Source organism: Homarus americanus, unplaced genomic scaffold (genome assembly GCF_018991925.1).
Source record: "Homarus americanus isolate GMGI-L3 unplaced genomic scaffold, GMGI_Hamer_2.0 scaffold32929, whole genome shotgun sequence".
NCBI classification, from domain to species: Eukaryota; Metazoa; Arthropoda; class Malacostraca; order Decapoda; family Nephropidae; genus Homarus; species Homarus americanus.
Window position 1 is genome coordinate 13,333,953 of NW_024737097.1, and position 17,439 is coordinate 13,351,391.

A 17,439-nucleotide genomic window follows, 5' to 3' on the forward strand; every position below is an offset into this window, starting at 1 on the left:
AGCATAACAATAATAAGCACATGATACTGGCCGAATCCCTCAGCTTAAACCTACGACACTTGATTTCTTTATTAAAAAAAATAAAAATAACGACAATAATAAATAGAAAGATCTTCAACAAGTAAGAATTGATGGAATTTGCTAGTAGCATCGACGTACAGTACAACAAAACCGATACACTCACACACTTCCTTTACCACAAATAATAAATCTACATAAAATTATAAATAATACATAAATGCAAATATCATTAAAATAGTCCAACACCAACACTAATATTAAAGGGCCAATCCGAAAACACATTCCAAAGTTTTATCGTGCAATATACGATAATGATCATGATAATACCAAGAAAAAAATAGTCAAAACGGAAGCAACAGACGAAGAGCCTATAATATCATATAATACACGTACAGTTTATGCGGTAGAATCTCGTAAGTTTATTACGTCAACCAATTAAACTAATACGATTTACTTCGTTTTAAAAGATATATCTGGGAATACTATTGAAAAATCACACAGTCCAGTTCACTATATTCAAATTTTCACGTTAAAAAATTTTTAGTTTTGAAAAACGATAATTTTTGGTAATCTGCATGATGTACGGAGTCACTGAACCTGTGTTTCCATTTTGTGATATACCAAGTTGAACGTTTACTATTTCCCATATTTTTTCAGCCATACGTAAAATAGGTAGCAAATTTATTTTATTGGGGATTCACATTATTTAAAGTTAAATAACTGAATGAAATCGCAACCAATATGGTGGCGTAACCAGAAAAAGAATTTTATACCTGTAGAACAAACATTTGCTTTTTCATTTATACATAAAACAATTTCTTGGAAAACTTTTACCAAATCCAATAACAAAGTAACTTATAAACACAGCGTGTAATGGTTCATATAAAAAAGGTTCATAACTTATATCATCCACACTCTGAGATTTGACAGAAGGTAAATATTTGAGGAAACTGATATTACATGGGAGTGAAAGTAGGATTGTAAGCCCCGTTTGGGGCAATGCGGATACAGCTCATTGTAGACTAAGCATGTTTTCTGTACTACTTTCATTGCCTCAACTGTAAAAGTAGGTGTCCATTTACGGTTGGACGGACTGGAGGTGCACTAAGCGTGAACCAGCGTTCCTGAAGAGGATAAATCATATATCTTTAGTGGAGGATAAATATGTAATTTTATGATGCTAGCCATAGTTTGTCGTCGTCTAAAAAGCAGTCCCACATAGCCTTGTATAGAAAGTGTTCTGATTATCAGATATCAGTCTTATTACCTACAAGAGTTACACATTATTGGGCTATTGTCTAAATGTCATAACTGTCATCATCCAGGTTGGAGCTTTTTAACCTGAGAAGTCTCGTCGTTCTAACACTTTATGATGAACAAGAAAACATCAATACATATCAGCTCGCTGGCTCTACACGAAATGTACATCTTTACGCTGCACTAGTGACTTACAACAAAATATGGTTATGTCAGTGATGGTACTGGGTGTTGGAGGAACATGTACTCCGACGCCTTTGCCAGGTGTAAGCCACCACCACAGTTCAAGGATAATCTGGACGTTAAAGCTGTGTGAATGATCCACAACACATACAAACCGATCCAGCGTGGACTCCAGATCATCGTCCACTTCACCACATTCGGGAACGTTGTACAGGACATTGAAATTATCCTCGTCATCTACGAGATAGACCTTGAACAACGTCACTTCCCCTCCCCTTCTAGAACACCTTGTAGTTGTCTGCTTCTGATTATACAAGGAAGGTGGGCCATGTCTTTGCCTCCTCTAGTCCTAGAGCTCTACTACAGGTCGATGTTACCTCAGCAACGTAGTGCCAGTGTCTGGTAAGAAAAGTTAACTCGATATCCACTGAGCTTCACCGTGATATAGATACTGCTCGACAGCTCCTTAGAGGTACCAGGTTCTTTGTGATTTTTGTCTTTACAATGCAGGCTGCGGGTTCTTTTGGTACGACCACCCGCTGATACAACTGACACCTCGGAGGATCACCGCTGTACTCCTTAGATCTCTGTATTAAATATTCAGCCAAATCAGCCTTGGTCTGACCATGAGCTATCTCACTTCATACTGCACCAGACCATTCACTCGACGTCTCTTTTCCCTGGTGAGACTCTTGGCACTCTTCAGTGAATCCGATCAGCGTGCCGCATACGAAGGTGATCTCTCTGACCACTTTTGTTAGTCACGAGTCTGGCGCTGTATGACTCACTGAGGTCCTTGATTGTGACTACTGTTACTGTCTCCTTCGTCATATACTGAATGGGCCATGTTTCTACGAACTCCCCCCTTTTTGCTAAGATAACATCACGTATTTGAAGCGCTGCAGAGTTCACTTGACTACTACAATAACTAAATAAATTATATAATACATGATCTTTTGCCTATTTTTCTATACACCAACAGATCATTAAGTAACATTGTGAAGGTCAGCTGGTTGTATGTACTGCCAACGAATTTTTGCCCCCCCCCCCCACAAATATACATTTAACCACTGAAACCAAGCGCTTCAGCGGTATGGTAGCTGTTATATTGAAATAACACTTGTCAACAAAAGCTAATTATAAATCCAAAGTGGCCGCCGGAGAGCTATTAGAAAAATGAAAACACTCTGTGTCTGATTCCTTTAACCAGAAAATTTCTAAAAAATGAAGAGGTATGATGATCTCAAATAAAACTTAACGAAAACCCACCAAAAACTGGACTAATTATTATGTAAAACATTCTAAACTTAAGGTACGAACATAATCCACGATGTTCATAACATCCTATACTATTTATTGTTTACATAACGACACGGACAGTACACACGTACAGTTACACAGTACAAGAATTATCTAAACTTGTGTTATTTGTTCTACAGTTTACACAAATTTTACCCTATCTAGTAAAAAAAAAAATGATTGATACATTTTAATATATTTTTTTAACAGGCTATACAGCGGCGCCGCATTATATAAAATCGATGTTCACCTGTTACTTTACTATCACAGGACAGAGTAATCAATGAAAATCATAAATGCAGCAAAAACTGTCACTAGATTTGAATGGGCAACCCAAATGATGACAATATTCTTTCAATCACAAATCACCAACATTTGTATGAAATTTGATTAGAATTATCATTTATTGTTCCGTCACTTTTGTAGGGGAAAAATCATTGAAATAAATTACTTAAATTTTCTAAATAAATTAGCCTAACGAGTGAATGTTATGCCTGTCAAGCTTCTATGTAAGCAAATAAATGCTGTTAACTGAATATTCATGTTTGTTAATTAGATTTTAAATAGTTCTGGAGAAAAAAAAAGTATAACCACTACCACCAACCCAAGACAAATACCAAAATTACATAAACATGAAGTATTATATTGGCTAATATGTCAACCTCGTAAAATATAACCTCGTAAAATATAACCTCGTATTTAATAATTTCATGACGTCGTAGCCTAATTTTTTAAATTTCCAGTATTACTCTTCCAGGAACACAAGTATTCTGGTCACTTTATGCATTATACTGACACTAATCTTAACTGACAATTCTGAACAAAGGTTAAATATTAATACCACATACAGCACATTAAGGTAACAAAGAGTTAATAAAACTAATAAACACTCGACAATGACTGACGGGCAAAAGATCTTCAACTCACCTTCTGCACCACTTGGAGAACGGAAGAATAATAATCTCTTATTTCATTTTGGAATTTCAAGATCAATTTACAGTACCGTATACCACCGTAATATACAAAGGAAGTCGAAAAATATAAAAAATGCAAGATAAGCTCTTCTCCTCCCTCGACTCAGCCCTCCAACAGAGGATTTGTCTTGCACCCACCCCCCCCCACCCCCCAGAGTATTGGAGGATGGAAGGAGGTCCTCGGCGTCACACAATAACACCCACCACCCGCTGAGCAGCAGCCAATACCTACTGAGAGTGACCGCTGTACACGAACCACCCTCTGAGGTGATTACGCTCACCTAATGTCACTCTCCCACTAAACTCAGTCGGGCACCTACTATTGTACTACACAATAGAGGGAGGCCAGTAGACACTGGCATGCTGACTATGAAATGGAAGTTTTGTTATGCCCGTGTTTTAATTTGTTTGTAAGTATGTATGTATGTATGTATGTATGTATAGGGTGTCCCAAAAAAATGTCCTTGCCTCCCTCCTTCCCTGCTCCCTGCATCTCCCCCTGCATACTCCCTGAGACACTGTGGGTTGGAGGGAGGGAGGGAGGATGTAATGGCCCCTGTCTCATCAACAGAAATATTATATAAATAGGTTATTTACATCTAATTTATATTCAGATTTATCCCTTTCCACCCTGCTATATGGCAGCGAGGTATGGGTCACATATAGGAGGCACCTCAACGCATTTGATAACTTTCACCAACGTAGTCTACGTTCCATCCGCCGAGTTCGATGGGAAGACAAGAAAACAAATGCCAGTAATCTCGCTGACACCTGTAGGAGCATCGAGGCTACCATTATCCATGAACAACTACCCTGGTCTGGCCATGTTTCCTACATGGACGACAGTAGACTGCCAAAGCAACTTTACAGTCACCTAAAAATAGTAAATGTAAAGCTGGTGGGCAACTGAAAAGGTATAAGGATAGTCTTCAAAAAAATCTGAAAAAGTGCCAAATCGACCCCACCCCCCCACCTGGGAGTCGATTACTCCACACCTTAACGCTTGGACAAGCACTACACGAGAAGGTGTCAATATTTTCCAGTTAGCCCTATTGTATACCGAGACATTATATTACAACACCATCATTACAACATCATCATCATTACGAAACAATTATCATCACAACATCATAACCACAACAAAATTATCGCTGCAGCATCACCCTGACATCATAGTTACAACATCACCATCATTACAACACCATCATCACAAAAACATCATATGAAACAACACTATCATCACTTCACCATCATAACTACAAAACCATCATCACTACGAGAGTTACATCATCACTACACCAGATACATAAACGTACATCTTCACTACAAGAGATACATAAAATTACAACATCCTCACTACAACAGATACATAAAACTACATCATCACTACAACAGACACAAAACTACAACATCATCACTACAAGAGATATATAAAACTGCAACATCATCACTACAACATATACAAAACTACAACATCATCACTACAACAGACACAAAACTACAACATCATCACTACAACAGACACAAAACTACAACATCATCACTACAACAGACACAAAACTACAACATCATCACTACAACCGACACAAAACTACAACATCATCACTACAACAGATACAAAACTACAACATCATCACTACAACAGACACAAAACTACAACATCATCACTACAACAGACACAAAACTACAACATCATCACTACAACAGACAAAAACTACAACATCATCACTACAAAAGACACAAAACTACAACATCATCACTACAACAGACACAAAACTACAACATCATCACTATAACAGACACAAAACTACAACATCATCACTACAACAGACACAAAACTACAACATCATCACTACAACAGACAAAACTACAACATCATTACTACAACAGACACAAAACTACAACATCACTACAACAGACACAAAACTACAACATCATCACTACAACAGACACAAAACTACAACATCATCACTACAACAGACACAAAACTACAACATCATCACTACATCAGACACAAAACTACATCATCACTACAATAGACACAAAACTACAACATCATCACTACAACAGACACAAAACTACAACAGCATCACTACAACAGACACAAAACTACAACATCATCACTACAACAGACACAAAACTACAACAGCATCACTACAACAGACACAAAACTACAACATCATCACTACAACAGACACAAAACTACAACATCATCACTACAACAGACACAAAACTACAACATCTTCACTACAACAGATACAAAACTACAACATCATCACTACAACAGACACAAAACTACAACATCATCACTACAACACACACAAAACTACAACATCATCACTACAACATCATCACTACAACAGACACAAAACTACAACATCATCACTACAACAGATACAAAACTACAACATCAGCACTACAACAGACAAAAGACTACAACATCATCACTACAACAGGCACAAAACTACAACATCATCACTACAACAGACACAAAACTACAACATCATCACTACAACAGACACAAAACTACAACAACACCACTTCCATAGACACAAAACTACAACATCATCACTACAACAGACACAAACTACAACATCATCACTACAACATATACAAAACTACAACATCATCACTACAACAGACACAAAACTACAACATCATCACTACAACAGACACAAAACTACAACATCATCACTACAACAGAACAACAGACAGACTACATCATACAACAGCCACAAAAACAACATCATCACACAACATACAAAACATCATCACTACAACAGACACAAAACTACACATCATCACTACAACAGCCACAAAACTACAACATCACTACAACAGACACAAAACTACAACATCATCACTACAACAGACACAAAACTACAACATCTTCACTACAACAGACACAAAACTACAACATCATCACTACAACAGATACAAAACTACAACATCATCACTACAACAGACACAAAACTACAACATCATCACTACAACAGACACAAAACTACAACATCATCACTACAACAGACACAAAACCACAACATCATCACTACAACAGACACAAAACTACAACATCATCACTACAACAGATACAAAACTACATCATCACTACAACAGACACAAAACTACAACATCATCACTACAACAGACACAAGACTACAACATCATCACTACAACAGACACAAAACTACATCATCACTACAACAGACACAAAACTACAACATCATCACTACAACAGACACAAAACTACAACATCATCACTACAACAGATACAAAACTACATCATCACTACAACAGACACAAAACTACAACATCATCACTACAACAGACACAAAACTACAACATCATATCTACAACAGATAGACAAAACTACATAAACACTACAGCAGGCAAATAAAACCACATCATCACTACACTACACTCGTCATCACTATTTTCTTGTGAACCTCTTGTCACGTTTCATCAGATGTGAAAATTCCAACCAACCTAAATTACTTATACCCCCAAAAAAATTTACCTCATTAACTTCATCACAATAACTTTCAAAACAAAATGACTGACCAGAAAACTAGCCACCAGGAGGGATCGCACCTCGTCGAGTTCGAATATGCTAACTTCGATAAAAATTTCAAAACGACCCGACTTTTGGGAAGTGGGGCCAGTGGGAGAGTATTCTTGGGAGAATTCTCCAACTTACCAGCCTGCGCCAAAGTTGGAGTACGCCATGACGTCAACAACACCTTCAACAGGGAAAAATATAATAACTTGCAGGTAAACGGTGCAGGTGGATCCCCCGTCCTGCTGGGGTCATGCACCGATTACCCAGTCCTGATCTTCTCACTCTGCCAGGGTCAGACATTGGATGAGGTGGTCGAGAATCTATTCGTTTTCTCCCCCACTAAATCAATAACCATATTTCTACCCATCGCTGAAGCCCTAGCCGAGGTACACAGCCGGGGAATCATCCATAACGATATCAAAGTGGATAACGTTCTGCTGGAGAAGAACTTCGATGGGTCCTACACCTCCCACTTTATCGACTTTGGATTATCAAGAGTAGAAGGTGGCCACCTGACCTTACACAGCAATCCTAACGACAGCCATTACGCCCCGGAGTTGTTTAGGGGTCTCCCCTGCACCCCGGCAAGTGACATCTACTCGCTCGGAGTTATGATCTCCGACGTCCAAAATTGCTTTGATAACCTCTGGCCGCCAGGGGTTAAACGCCTGTGCAAGCAGATGCTCAGCCGCAACCCACAGCACCGCCCAAATCTTTCTAAAGTGATCGAAGGTTTGAGGGAATCCCTTAAGGAGCTCTCCCTCGAGGTGCTCTCTTCCTCCAAGGCCGACCCCACCTACCATGCAACTTTCGTCTAGTGATCAGCGGTGGGCACGGTTCCGCTAATCCGCTAATCGCTAATTAACGAAGCTAACTTTCTCGTCAGCGGATTAGCGTTTTCGCTAACCTTGGAAACCATTAGCGGACCAATTAGCTTTCGCTAAATTTAACTCCGCCAATTTTAAGTCCGCTAACAAAATTTATACATGTTTGGTCCTGTCTGTTGTAAGCATGTAACGCCTTGACACGTGTCTCCAACATCCAGTCAGGAACGCTTGGCTGACTGCGTGTTAGTACGTGTAAACGTGACTAGACATGATTTGTCGACGCCGCGCTGCAGCAACTGAGTGAATGGAATTTTTCGATTATTAAAGTTTAATACTTTTTTTTTACAGTAAATAAAGACTGTCAGTGTATGTTGAAAGAATCATAGAATGTAATTGTAAACTAATGTATAATTTCATTTTTCATTATTTGTTAATTTAATTAGGATTTTTTTGTGTCAATATATTTGGTTATGGTAAGTACTGCATAAGTTCATAACTAGGATGTCATCCAAGGTGTGCGCCAAACAAAATTTTCTAAAAACTTACTTTTCATTAAAGTTTAGAATTTTCTGTTTATTTACACGACTAAGACCAACAACCTATATATATATAAAACAAAGTGTATGTATTTAATGTTAAAGCAGACAGATAAAAAAGCATGGAAAATAGTATGACAATCATAATGCAGAAGACTATAAACACAGTAAACGTTATGTGCAAGTGTTCTGTAAAGTTGACCACACGTTATCCCTGAACGCTGTCATCAGCCAGAAGGAAGACTAGGCCCCACACCTGACACACACACACACACACACACACACACACACACACACACACATACACACACACACACACACACACACACACACTTCCGTGACCTGGGTTATTGTTTGAACACTTCTGGGAACAAGTATGAAACTTAGAACCCAGTTATATATTGCCTTCATGATTAATTTTGGTTGGAATATTTCCGCTCTGATTTAAAAATTTACCTCATAAATGATTGTAAATATAGTACTTGACTTCCCCATCAAATATAACCAGAATGAATCAGATACGTTTTCGTAACCTTAATGAGTTTATGAAGAAATTTACCATTATTCTACAGCTCTAATAATATAAATTTTACCACCCATGACGTGTACGCTTGTCTGAATACATATATTAACTGAACATAAAACAACGGTACACTATAATAAAATATACTCGAATATACAGTAGTTGTAATGTTAGATACACCGTAAGTAGCGAGCTTCCCCCTGCTTCATGTAAGTATACATAATGTCTAGAATGGTCGTTGCTGCCCCCAGGCATCTTAGCACAGGAGCGTCTGCAGTGACCTTCAGGGGAGCGACCCTTCCTTTATCCACCTTTAATGTTCCTAGTAGTGTTTAACCCACCTCCTCCTGGAGTGAATGTGTAGTCTTCCTCGTCCACCCTTCGGATGGCCATGTTAAAAAGTGGCCCTTCTAACATGCTCATTGAGGATTGCGTTCTTAGGTGGCAGGCCATCATACACATACTTTCTTTACCTTGTTAAAACTTCCATTATAACTTTACTTATGTCTTCCAGTTTTTTTAGGTCATACAGGAGAATGACTAACCTCTCCACTTTTTGTACTAATTGTGTTGATGCTGTCAGACAATTCCTTGGGTGTTTTACTTCCTTCTGGATAAACTCTCGAAACACTCTACGGGACTGAGTTGTTGTTTTGGGTAGTCCTTGTTCATACACCCTTTAGTTAGTGGGTGAGGTGCCGAATGCCACCCAATTTTCTTGAACACATGTGTCTCCTTGTCAGCAATGGGTAAGAACCAGCACATCGGCATCCACAGTTCTGACGGGGATTCACGGATTTCCGTTGTTTGCAGCATCAGCGATATGGATATTGATTCTCGTGTCAGTTTCCTCGTGACTCTATCGGGGCTGGGCTAATATATTCACGGTTAGCATCTAGGTGTCAGCAGTGAACATTCTCGTCTTCAGCAGCGTACACGACTATTGCTGTGTATTGTAAGAGCAGGAGTCAAGAAGTCCAACAGCTCTGCCTTCACACACACACACACACACACACACACACACACACACACTCAAATTATTTACAGAAATAGGACTAGTTTTAAAATATTTTCTGCTCTTCATAAAAAAAACCCGATTAGAATTCCTGTTAGCCCTTAATATACTACAGGTGATGTGTTGACCCTTTATAATATTCTAACGTCATGGCGTACTTTGGACGTTGATGCTTCGTAGGATAATGTAATGTATTATTGTTTTGTAATACGCAATCATTCTACTGTATTAACATTTATTACCCATTCGCTAGTAGTATGAAATATGAAATATAACACACACACACACACACACACACACACACACACACACACACACACACACACACACACACACACACACACACACACACACACACACACACACACACACACTTCTTATGTAACTTTTATTATATTGTTTACGTATACTGTACCTCCACGAGGGCTCCTACCTTACCACTATTCTGCCTTACGTTTTATTTGTACAACTTTTTTTTTCTCTGTACCTTTCCACCCCTTTATGTCTACGCCAGCCTTTCTTCCTTCACCTTGGTTCCCCTTTCCTGCTCTTCGAAAATTGACTCCATCTTTCCGTCCCTCATTCTTTTTCGCGCCTTTTCGCCCCATATTTTTTCTTCTCGAATATTTTTATACGAAGATCCTGTCACAATATTATTTTATTATGTGTTTACGATGTCGTGCAAAGAGGTTAAAGTTATCTTGCTACAGGGATAAAGTTGTCGTAAGAGAGGGTAAAGGTTATCGTACGAGAGGGTTTAGAGTTATAATAATAGAGAATTAAAGTTGATGTAATAAAGGGTTAATTTTGTCGTGGGGGGTAAAGTTATCGTAAAAGAAAGTTAAAGTTGTCGTATAAATGTGCTGAAAAGGTGGCTCACGAAATACCAAAACAATGCTAAAATTAACCTAACATTGACTGGCCTGTATAGTGAGGTAATATGTTCTGGTGAAATACTGACAGGTAGTAACGCCTGAGTCACTTATTAAAGGACCTGAAGGTTATATACATAGATGGAACTATGCAGTAAGATACACTCCAAGACAGCCAACACAAGACTAATATACTGTAGAACTGTGGTTGGTGAAAGACAAAGGCACCGAACTAGAGACAAAAAGACAACAAAATCTAAAAGTGACACAAAAAAATTGACTAAAACTAATTAGAAATGGCTGAGAATTATCGTATTTGTAACGACTTTCAGGAATTGTTAAAATCTACGAGACGAACATGAAGTCATAATATACCATGTTACAACTTCTTAAGGTTCATCAAAGACTAAGCCCAAACTCCTGAAATTAGTAAACATCACCCGCCCGGACGTGTGAAGACAAGGCTGTCCATGTTAGCAGGTTGTAGTACGAGTAACGCTATACTAAGGGCAAAATGAGGTAGGTAATTAAGGTGAACAGAAACATCTTGAAGTATCTGGTAAAGTCTCCAGAGTTGTCATCACCTTGCCTGAACATGTTAAAAATGTGCTTAAATATGTAATAAGATGTTTGATGGCGGCAGCAGTAGCGTTTTACTTACCTCTTGGCGCTGAGACCTACAGTATATTATAACATGTTGACACCTGTTACGTTGAGACCTATTATAACATGTTGAGATTTACTGTACCACTATAAGACATACTGAATTAAGGTTCATCAAACGCCGCTTGAATGAGAGGTGTTGCAACAGCTGGGTAAGAGAAAGAGAGACCACTGACCTCTCTAAGCTGACGGCAGTGAGGTTGAGGACACTGGCGGTGAAGGAGAGCATCATGAAGTAGTTGGCAATCTTGCAGGCAGCACCGCCAGAGTCCCACAGCACCACGAAGAAGTAGACGATCTTGAGAGGTACACAGAGAAGTAACATGAGCAGGTCGGCCACTGACAGAGACACCAGGAACATGTTGGTCGTGTTGCGGGACTTACGGTCACCTGTACAGTGTGAATCATTGCTGTTATTAATGACGCTGGAAAAGTGTGCACCAGTGTTCTTATTATTAGCATTATCATTATTATTAAAATTACAATTGTGTATTATTATTATTATTATTATTATTATTTGTAAAGGGTGCACCAGTGATGTTATAATTGTTGTAATTATTTTCATTGATGCTACTGGTGTAATCGTTATTATTTATATAACTGTTATGGTTCATATTACTTTTTTAATTGTAATTATTAGTATCAGTAATATTATATTTTAATTATTACTGTATTATTGGCATTATTATTATTAGTATATTATTTGTATTATTATTATTGACAATATTGTTCTAATTGATATTATTATTATTACTAATACCTTTCCAGCACTATAATATATTGATTCTTAAAATAATGTTCACGTAAAATTGAACGTTATGAGTGCATTTATTTGCAGTATTTTGAGTCTGTCCTTCACCTGTGTATTGGCTAAGTTGTTTGGATATTTATTCAATATATTGTGTTATTAATATATACAAGATGTTTGAATTATTGTAACGTCAGAATACCCGATCAACTCAAAAAGTGAAAATAGGTCACACAGACACGACTGCCTGTTAAGGACAAGGTGTACTATTTAAACCTTCGGTACTGTACTGTACTGTACTGTACGTGAGGAGGTAGCGTGCTGCACCGACCCCTCTCACTTCCTCAACTTTGCAAACTTAGGTACCCATTTACAGTTGGGTTGATTAGGAGTTGTCCGGGATCGAACCAGCGATCCTGGGACACTAGGTAAGTAATATTCTTGTTAATACAGGAAAGTGTTGTTAATACTGTTATTGTTAGTACGGATATTGTTATTGCAGCCGTCTGATAATTGTTAGTACTGTGTATTGTTATTATTACAACTGTCAGTGTTCAGAGGCTATTAGGGCCCCTTCCCATCAGTTATTAATATTGTTACTATTGTTATCATTATATTCAATATACATAGGGTAATAATAATGACAATGATGATAATAATTATAATCAGTCTTATTATTTGTGTTACAACCATTACTCAAATTTTCGTTTCTATTATTGGTAAGCAAACATATGACCCTTGACCTGGTCCTAATGTGACCAAAGTCACATGACCTTTGACCTGAGGTGATCCAGGATTACCTTACCTGCCATAAGGACGATGACGGCGACGTTGCCGATGATGCCGAAGACGAGGGTGACCAGGTAGGTGGTGAGGTGCAGGTAGAAGAACGGGATGATCTGCCGGGAGATAACACAGGTGAGAAATGAGTGATAACAGAGATAAGATATTGGAGCTGAGAGATGGGAGATTAGAGATAACAGAGATAAGAGATTAAACCGGTCACATGAGATGAGAGGTAATATATGAGAGTTATAAGAGTGAGAGATTAAGAGCTACCAGAGTTGAGAGACAACAGGTAAAAGATTAGAGTTGTCAGCGCTATAGATGATGATGAGAGATGGAAATATAAAAGTGAGGGCTGCAGATAACTATATTAGAGATATTAGGAAATAAATAATTAGCACCTAAATTTTTGAGAGATAAAAAACTAAAGCTGCTGGAGATTCGAGGAAAAATAATAGAACCAAAATAAACCAGGAAAACTAGCGATGACACTGATAATAAAAATATGAAATGACAAATGACGAAGATGGGAGAAGAAAGAAGCCAGAGATAACAAGAGATAAGAGATGCTGGAGATATGAGCTATGAGGGTTTAGAGATACTTGGATATAATGGCATTGAGAGATAAGCGGTGCTAGTTACTTGGGGTGAGAGAAATAAGATAAGCAAGAAATAGGAGATTTGAGAGATAAGATAAATATGAAATAGGAGAATTGAGAGATGAGATAAACATGAAATAGGGGAACTGAGAGATAAGATAAACAAGAGAACTGAGAGATAAGATAAACAAGGGAACTGAGAGATAAGAAGACCAAGAGTTGAGAGGTAAAATTAACAACTGCTGTGAACACTTGTCAACCATTTATGTAAGTCACGTATGGTCCTAGGTGGAATACTGATGTTATCTGTGGGCTAGGTGTGGTGTTGGGGCACTGTGGGCTGGGTATGATGTTGAGGCACTGTGGGCTGGGTATGAAGTTGGGGCACTGTGGGCTGGGCATGGTGTTGGGGCACTGTGGGCTGGGTATGATGTTGAGACACTGTGGGCTGGGAATAATGCTAGGGCTCTTTGCCTCCTCGACTCGGTGCAGAAAGGAACCATCAAAACAAACCGCAAGAATGTTCTTACCAGAATTCATTTTAGTGTTACACGTTCTTACGGACATTCTACTGTACAGATTTCTTTGTTATAAAGGTACTTTTTCTGTGTTCTACCGAGCTTCACTGAATAGTGCCACCACAACGCACCCATCATCGGCTAACGAGGTCATCTGGGAGGGCGCCTGATTTTTCGGTTGAAATTCCATTTTGGAGAACCGCTGGCTACCAAAACTCATCTATACCTTGGACTAGCACTGCGTGGAGGTCCCTACCACAAAGTCTTTTTCCTATGGCCTGAAAGTCCCATCAGTTCACGATCATCCGGCTTCAAATATTTTCAGTATTTGGCAAGAGGACGCCTTTGAGAATAGATTTGAGAAACTACACTTGTCTGACCGTTATCTGCGCTTTTTTATTTGTTAAACAAATGATGTTTTCATCCTTCCGTACAATTTCTATAATCTCAACGTGGAAGTTAGTCATTGTCCAGCGCATTCTAAGAAACCTGGTGTTCCATTGTCTCCCACTAATTATTTTATCAAAACTCTCCCCTAAGTCTCTCTCAGGCTATGGAATCTGTCGACATCTACTCTAACTTCCTACCTAACTCCACGTCCTTCCCAATAACAAATACAGTTTCCGTTTCAGTCATTCCATCACAGACTTGCTCACTCTCCCTGTTCTAATCTTTGATTTTGCTCTCAAAAGTTGGCAAATCTTATGTTACTGCTTTTGATATTTCTAAAGCCTTCACCTTAATAATACTTTAATCTATGTATATCTTTCTCACCAAACAGACACCCATACAGTTGTGTTGCTTGTTCCTGCCATCTTTGACACCAAGTTTAAGACCTCGTCATCATTTCTTCCAACAGCACACCGTCCGCTGCTGATGGTACAAACCTACATAAAAAATATCCTACCGCTCTAATACCTGCACCCAGTCTTGCACACACACATCTTGAAGCCATGACACAGTGGGATACATATAACCTCGTTACCTTTAGTGCCTCAAGACACCTATTCCTAAAGTCTTCAACAAACTACAGTAGATCGGTCCCAGCCTCCACGTTCTGTCAGTAACGCTCCTGGTATATCTTGTGAGAGTATCTATGGTCAAACCTTTCCTGTAATCACCCAATTCCCGAAAATGTATAGAATGCATCCAAATATAAAGGTTCCTCTTCCGTGTTTATTTATATCTAACTTATGAACAACTCCCCCGCCCCTACCATCACCATCATGACTTCCAATACTGTCACCACCACCAACATCACAACCACCACCATCATTACCACCACCATCAATCATCAACAGCACCACCACTACCATCATCATCAATACCAACACTAGTAACACCACCACAATCGCCAGCACCATTACCTTCACAAATACCACCACCATCACCACTACCACCACCAATAACCCCATCACTGCTATCACCATCACCATTACCCACCTTCCAGGGATAATGAAGGTCGTTGGGGTCGTCAATCACAATAAAATTGAAGGTGTCGTTGCTGGGATGAGTCTGGTTGTCATTTTCCTGCAGCCAACCTTCCGGGTCATCCAACTGGGCGGGAGTGGTGTAGTCATCCAACCTGGGCGATATCGTGTAGTAGTTGTAGTCGTCCATGGTCGTGCCTGTAAAGATAAAGAAGAAAACTACAATCAACTTCATTAAGATTTTGATTATCTTACGAAAACACTATGATAATTCCTGAAATAATTCTTAAGGTAATCTCTGGTCTGCCTCTTGGATGATGATGATGGCTAAGTATTTTATATTATACTTGAAGGCTTATCTAAGAAGAAGAAGAAGAAGAAGAAGAAGAAGAAGAAGAAGAAGAAGAAGAAGAAGAAGAAGAAGAAGAAGAAGAAGAAGAAGAAGAAGAAGAAGAAGAAGAAGAAGAAGAAGAAGAAGAAGAAGATTATAATCACTAAGGAGAAGAAAAAACAACAAAAACACGCTCCGCCTCCAGTATAGAACAAGACATGAAGTACGAAACTAATTGACAACGATAAGAAAGGAGGCAGGAAACGATGAAAGCGTCGATAGATGAATATGATTGAAAATGACAGTAACATTGAATGGCTGTGAGAGGAGGGAAGGGTCTATTTCATCAGCCGTGTCCATCCATTCTCTGATATACTGTACACACTAACTTAATAAACCAGCTACCTAAATTATTTCTTACAGTACATAGTGTATGAATATAATTTATCTCATCATAACATTGGTGCTGATATCATCCTTATAGGTTGATGTGGTCGACAATCATTCCTAAAATTATCGTTTGTCCTAGATCTTTTTATTTTTTACTATAATTTAAGCGAACGAAGAATAAAAATATATGATAATTTCTGGAATAATTTCTGGGTCATCTTTATAATATAGAAGGAATTCCTTGAAGACACTGCAATAAAATTTTAGGATGTTAATTTGGAGGAAATTCCTGGAACGGTGATCGTGAATGATTTCTTGAATATATCGTGTCTAATACTATAGACTGGAAAAAATATTGCTGAGTCGAGTAATGAGAAGTTCTGATTACCACATAACAAAAATAATCGCTCAGTATAATTCATGTTCATAATAATTTCAATAATATCTACATATCTGACATACAATAGAAGGAAATAAAAACTAAATACTTTCAGAAATAACCTTCAAAATATATCTGAGCAAAAAAAAAATTGCTCATATGATTCTTGAGGTAATTCCCAGGATAATTTTAATTCCCCCAAATAATCTCTGGTCTACCCCTTGGATTAAACAGTTGAAGTAAGTAATGTTGCACTTGAAGGCTTATGGGAGGAGGAAACGTGGAAAGTCCAGTTATTACTCTTATGGAAAATTAGAAGAAGGGGCAGGAGAAGATAAAAGAGGAGGAGGAAGAAGAATGAATAGGAAGAGGAAAAAGACAAGAAAAATAAAGTAAAAAAGGATGAAAAATATAAACGAGGATGAAGAGAAAATTTAAAAGAGGGAAGGTAAAAACAGAGAAGGAAAAGGAGATGAAATAGGAGGAGGATAAATTCCAAGAAGAGGAAGATGAAAAAAAGACACGGATG

At 38.3% G+C, this 17,439-nt stretch overlaps 1 protein-coding gene across 1 annotated transcript in view; it reads right to left on the minus strand.

The window, feature by feature from the left end:
* Positions 1-16,005, minus strand: part of LOC121873213 (allatostatin-A receptor-like) — a 123,658-nt gene extending 107,653 nt beyond the window's left edge. Inside the window, exons 1-3 of the mRNA XM_042376567.1 lie at positions 15,824-16,005; positions 13,283-13,376; positions 11,906-12,119 (exon numbers count right to left, since the gene is read on the minus strand). Coding sequence (XP_042232501.1) covers positions 11,906-12,119; positions 13,283-13,376; positions 15,824-16,000 — 485 coding nt within the window. The 5' untranslated portion in view covers positions 16,001-16,005. The remainder of the gene's footprint in view (positions 1-11,905; positions 12,120-13,282; positions 13,377-15,823) is intronic.
* Positions 16,006-17,439: the final 1,434 nt, after the last annotated feature.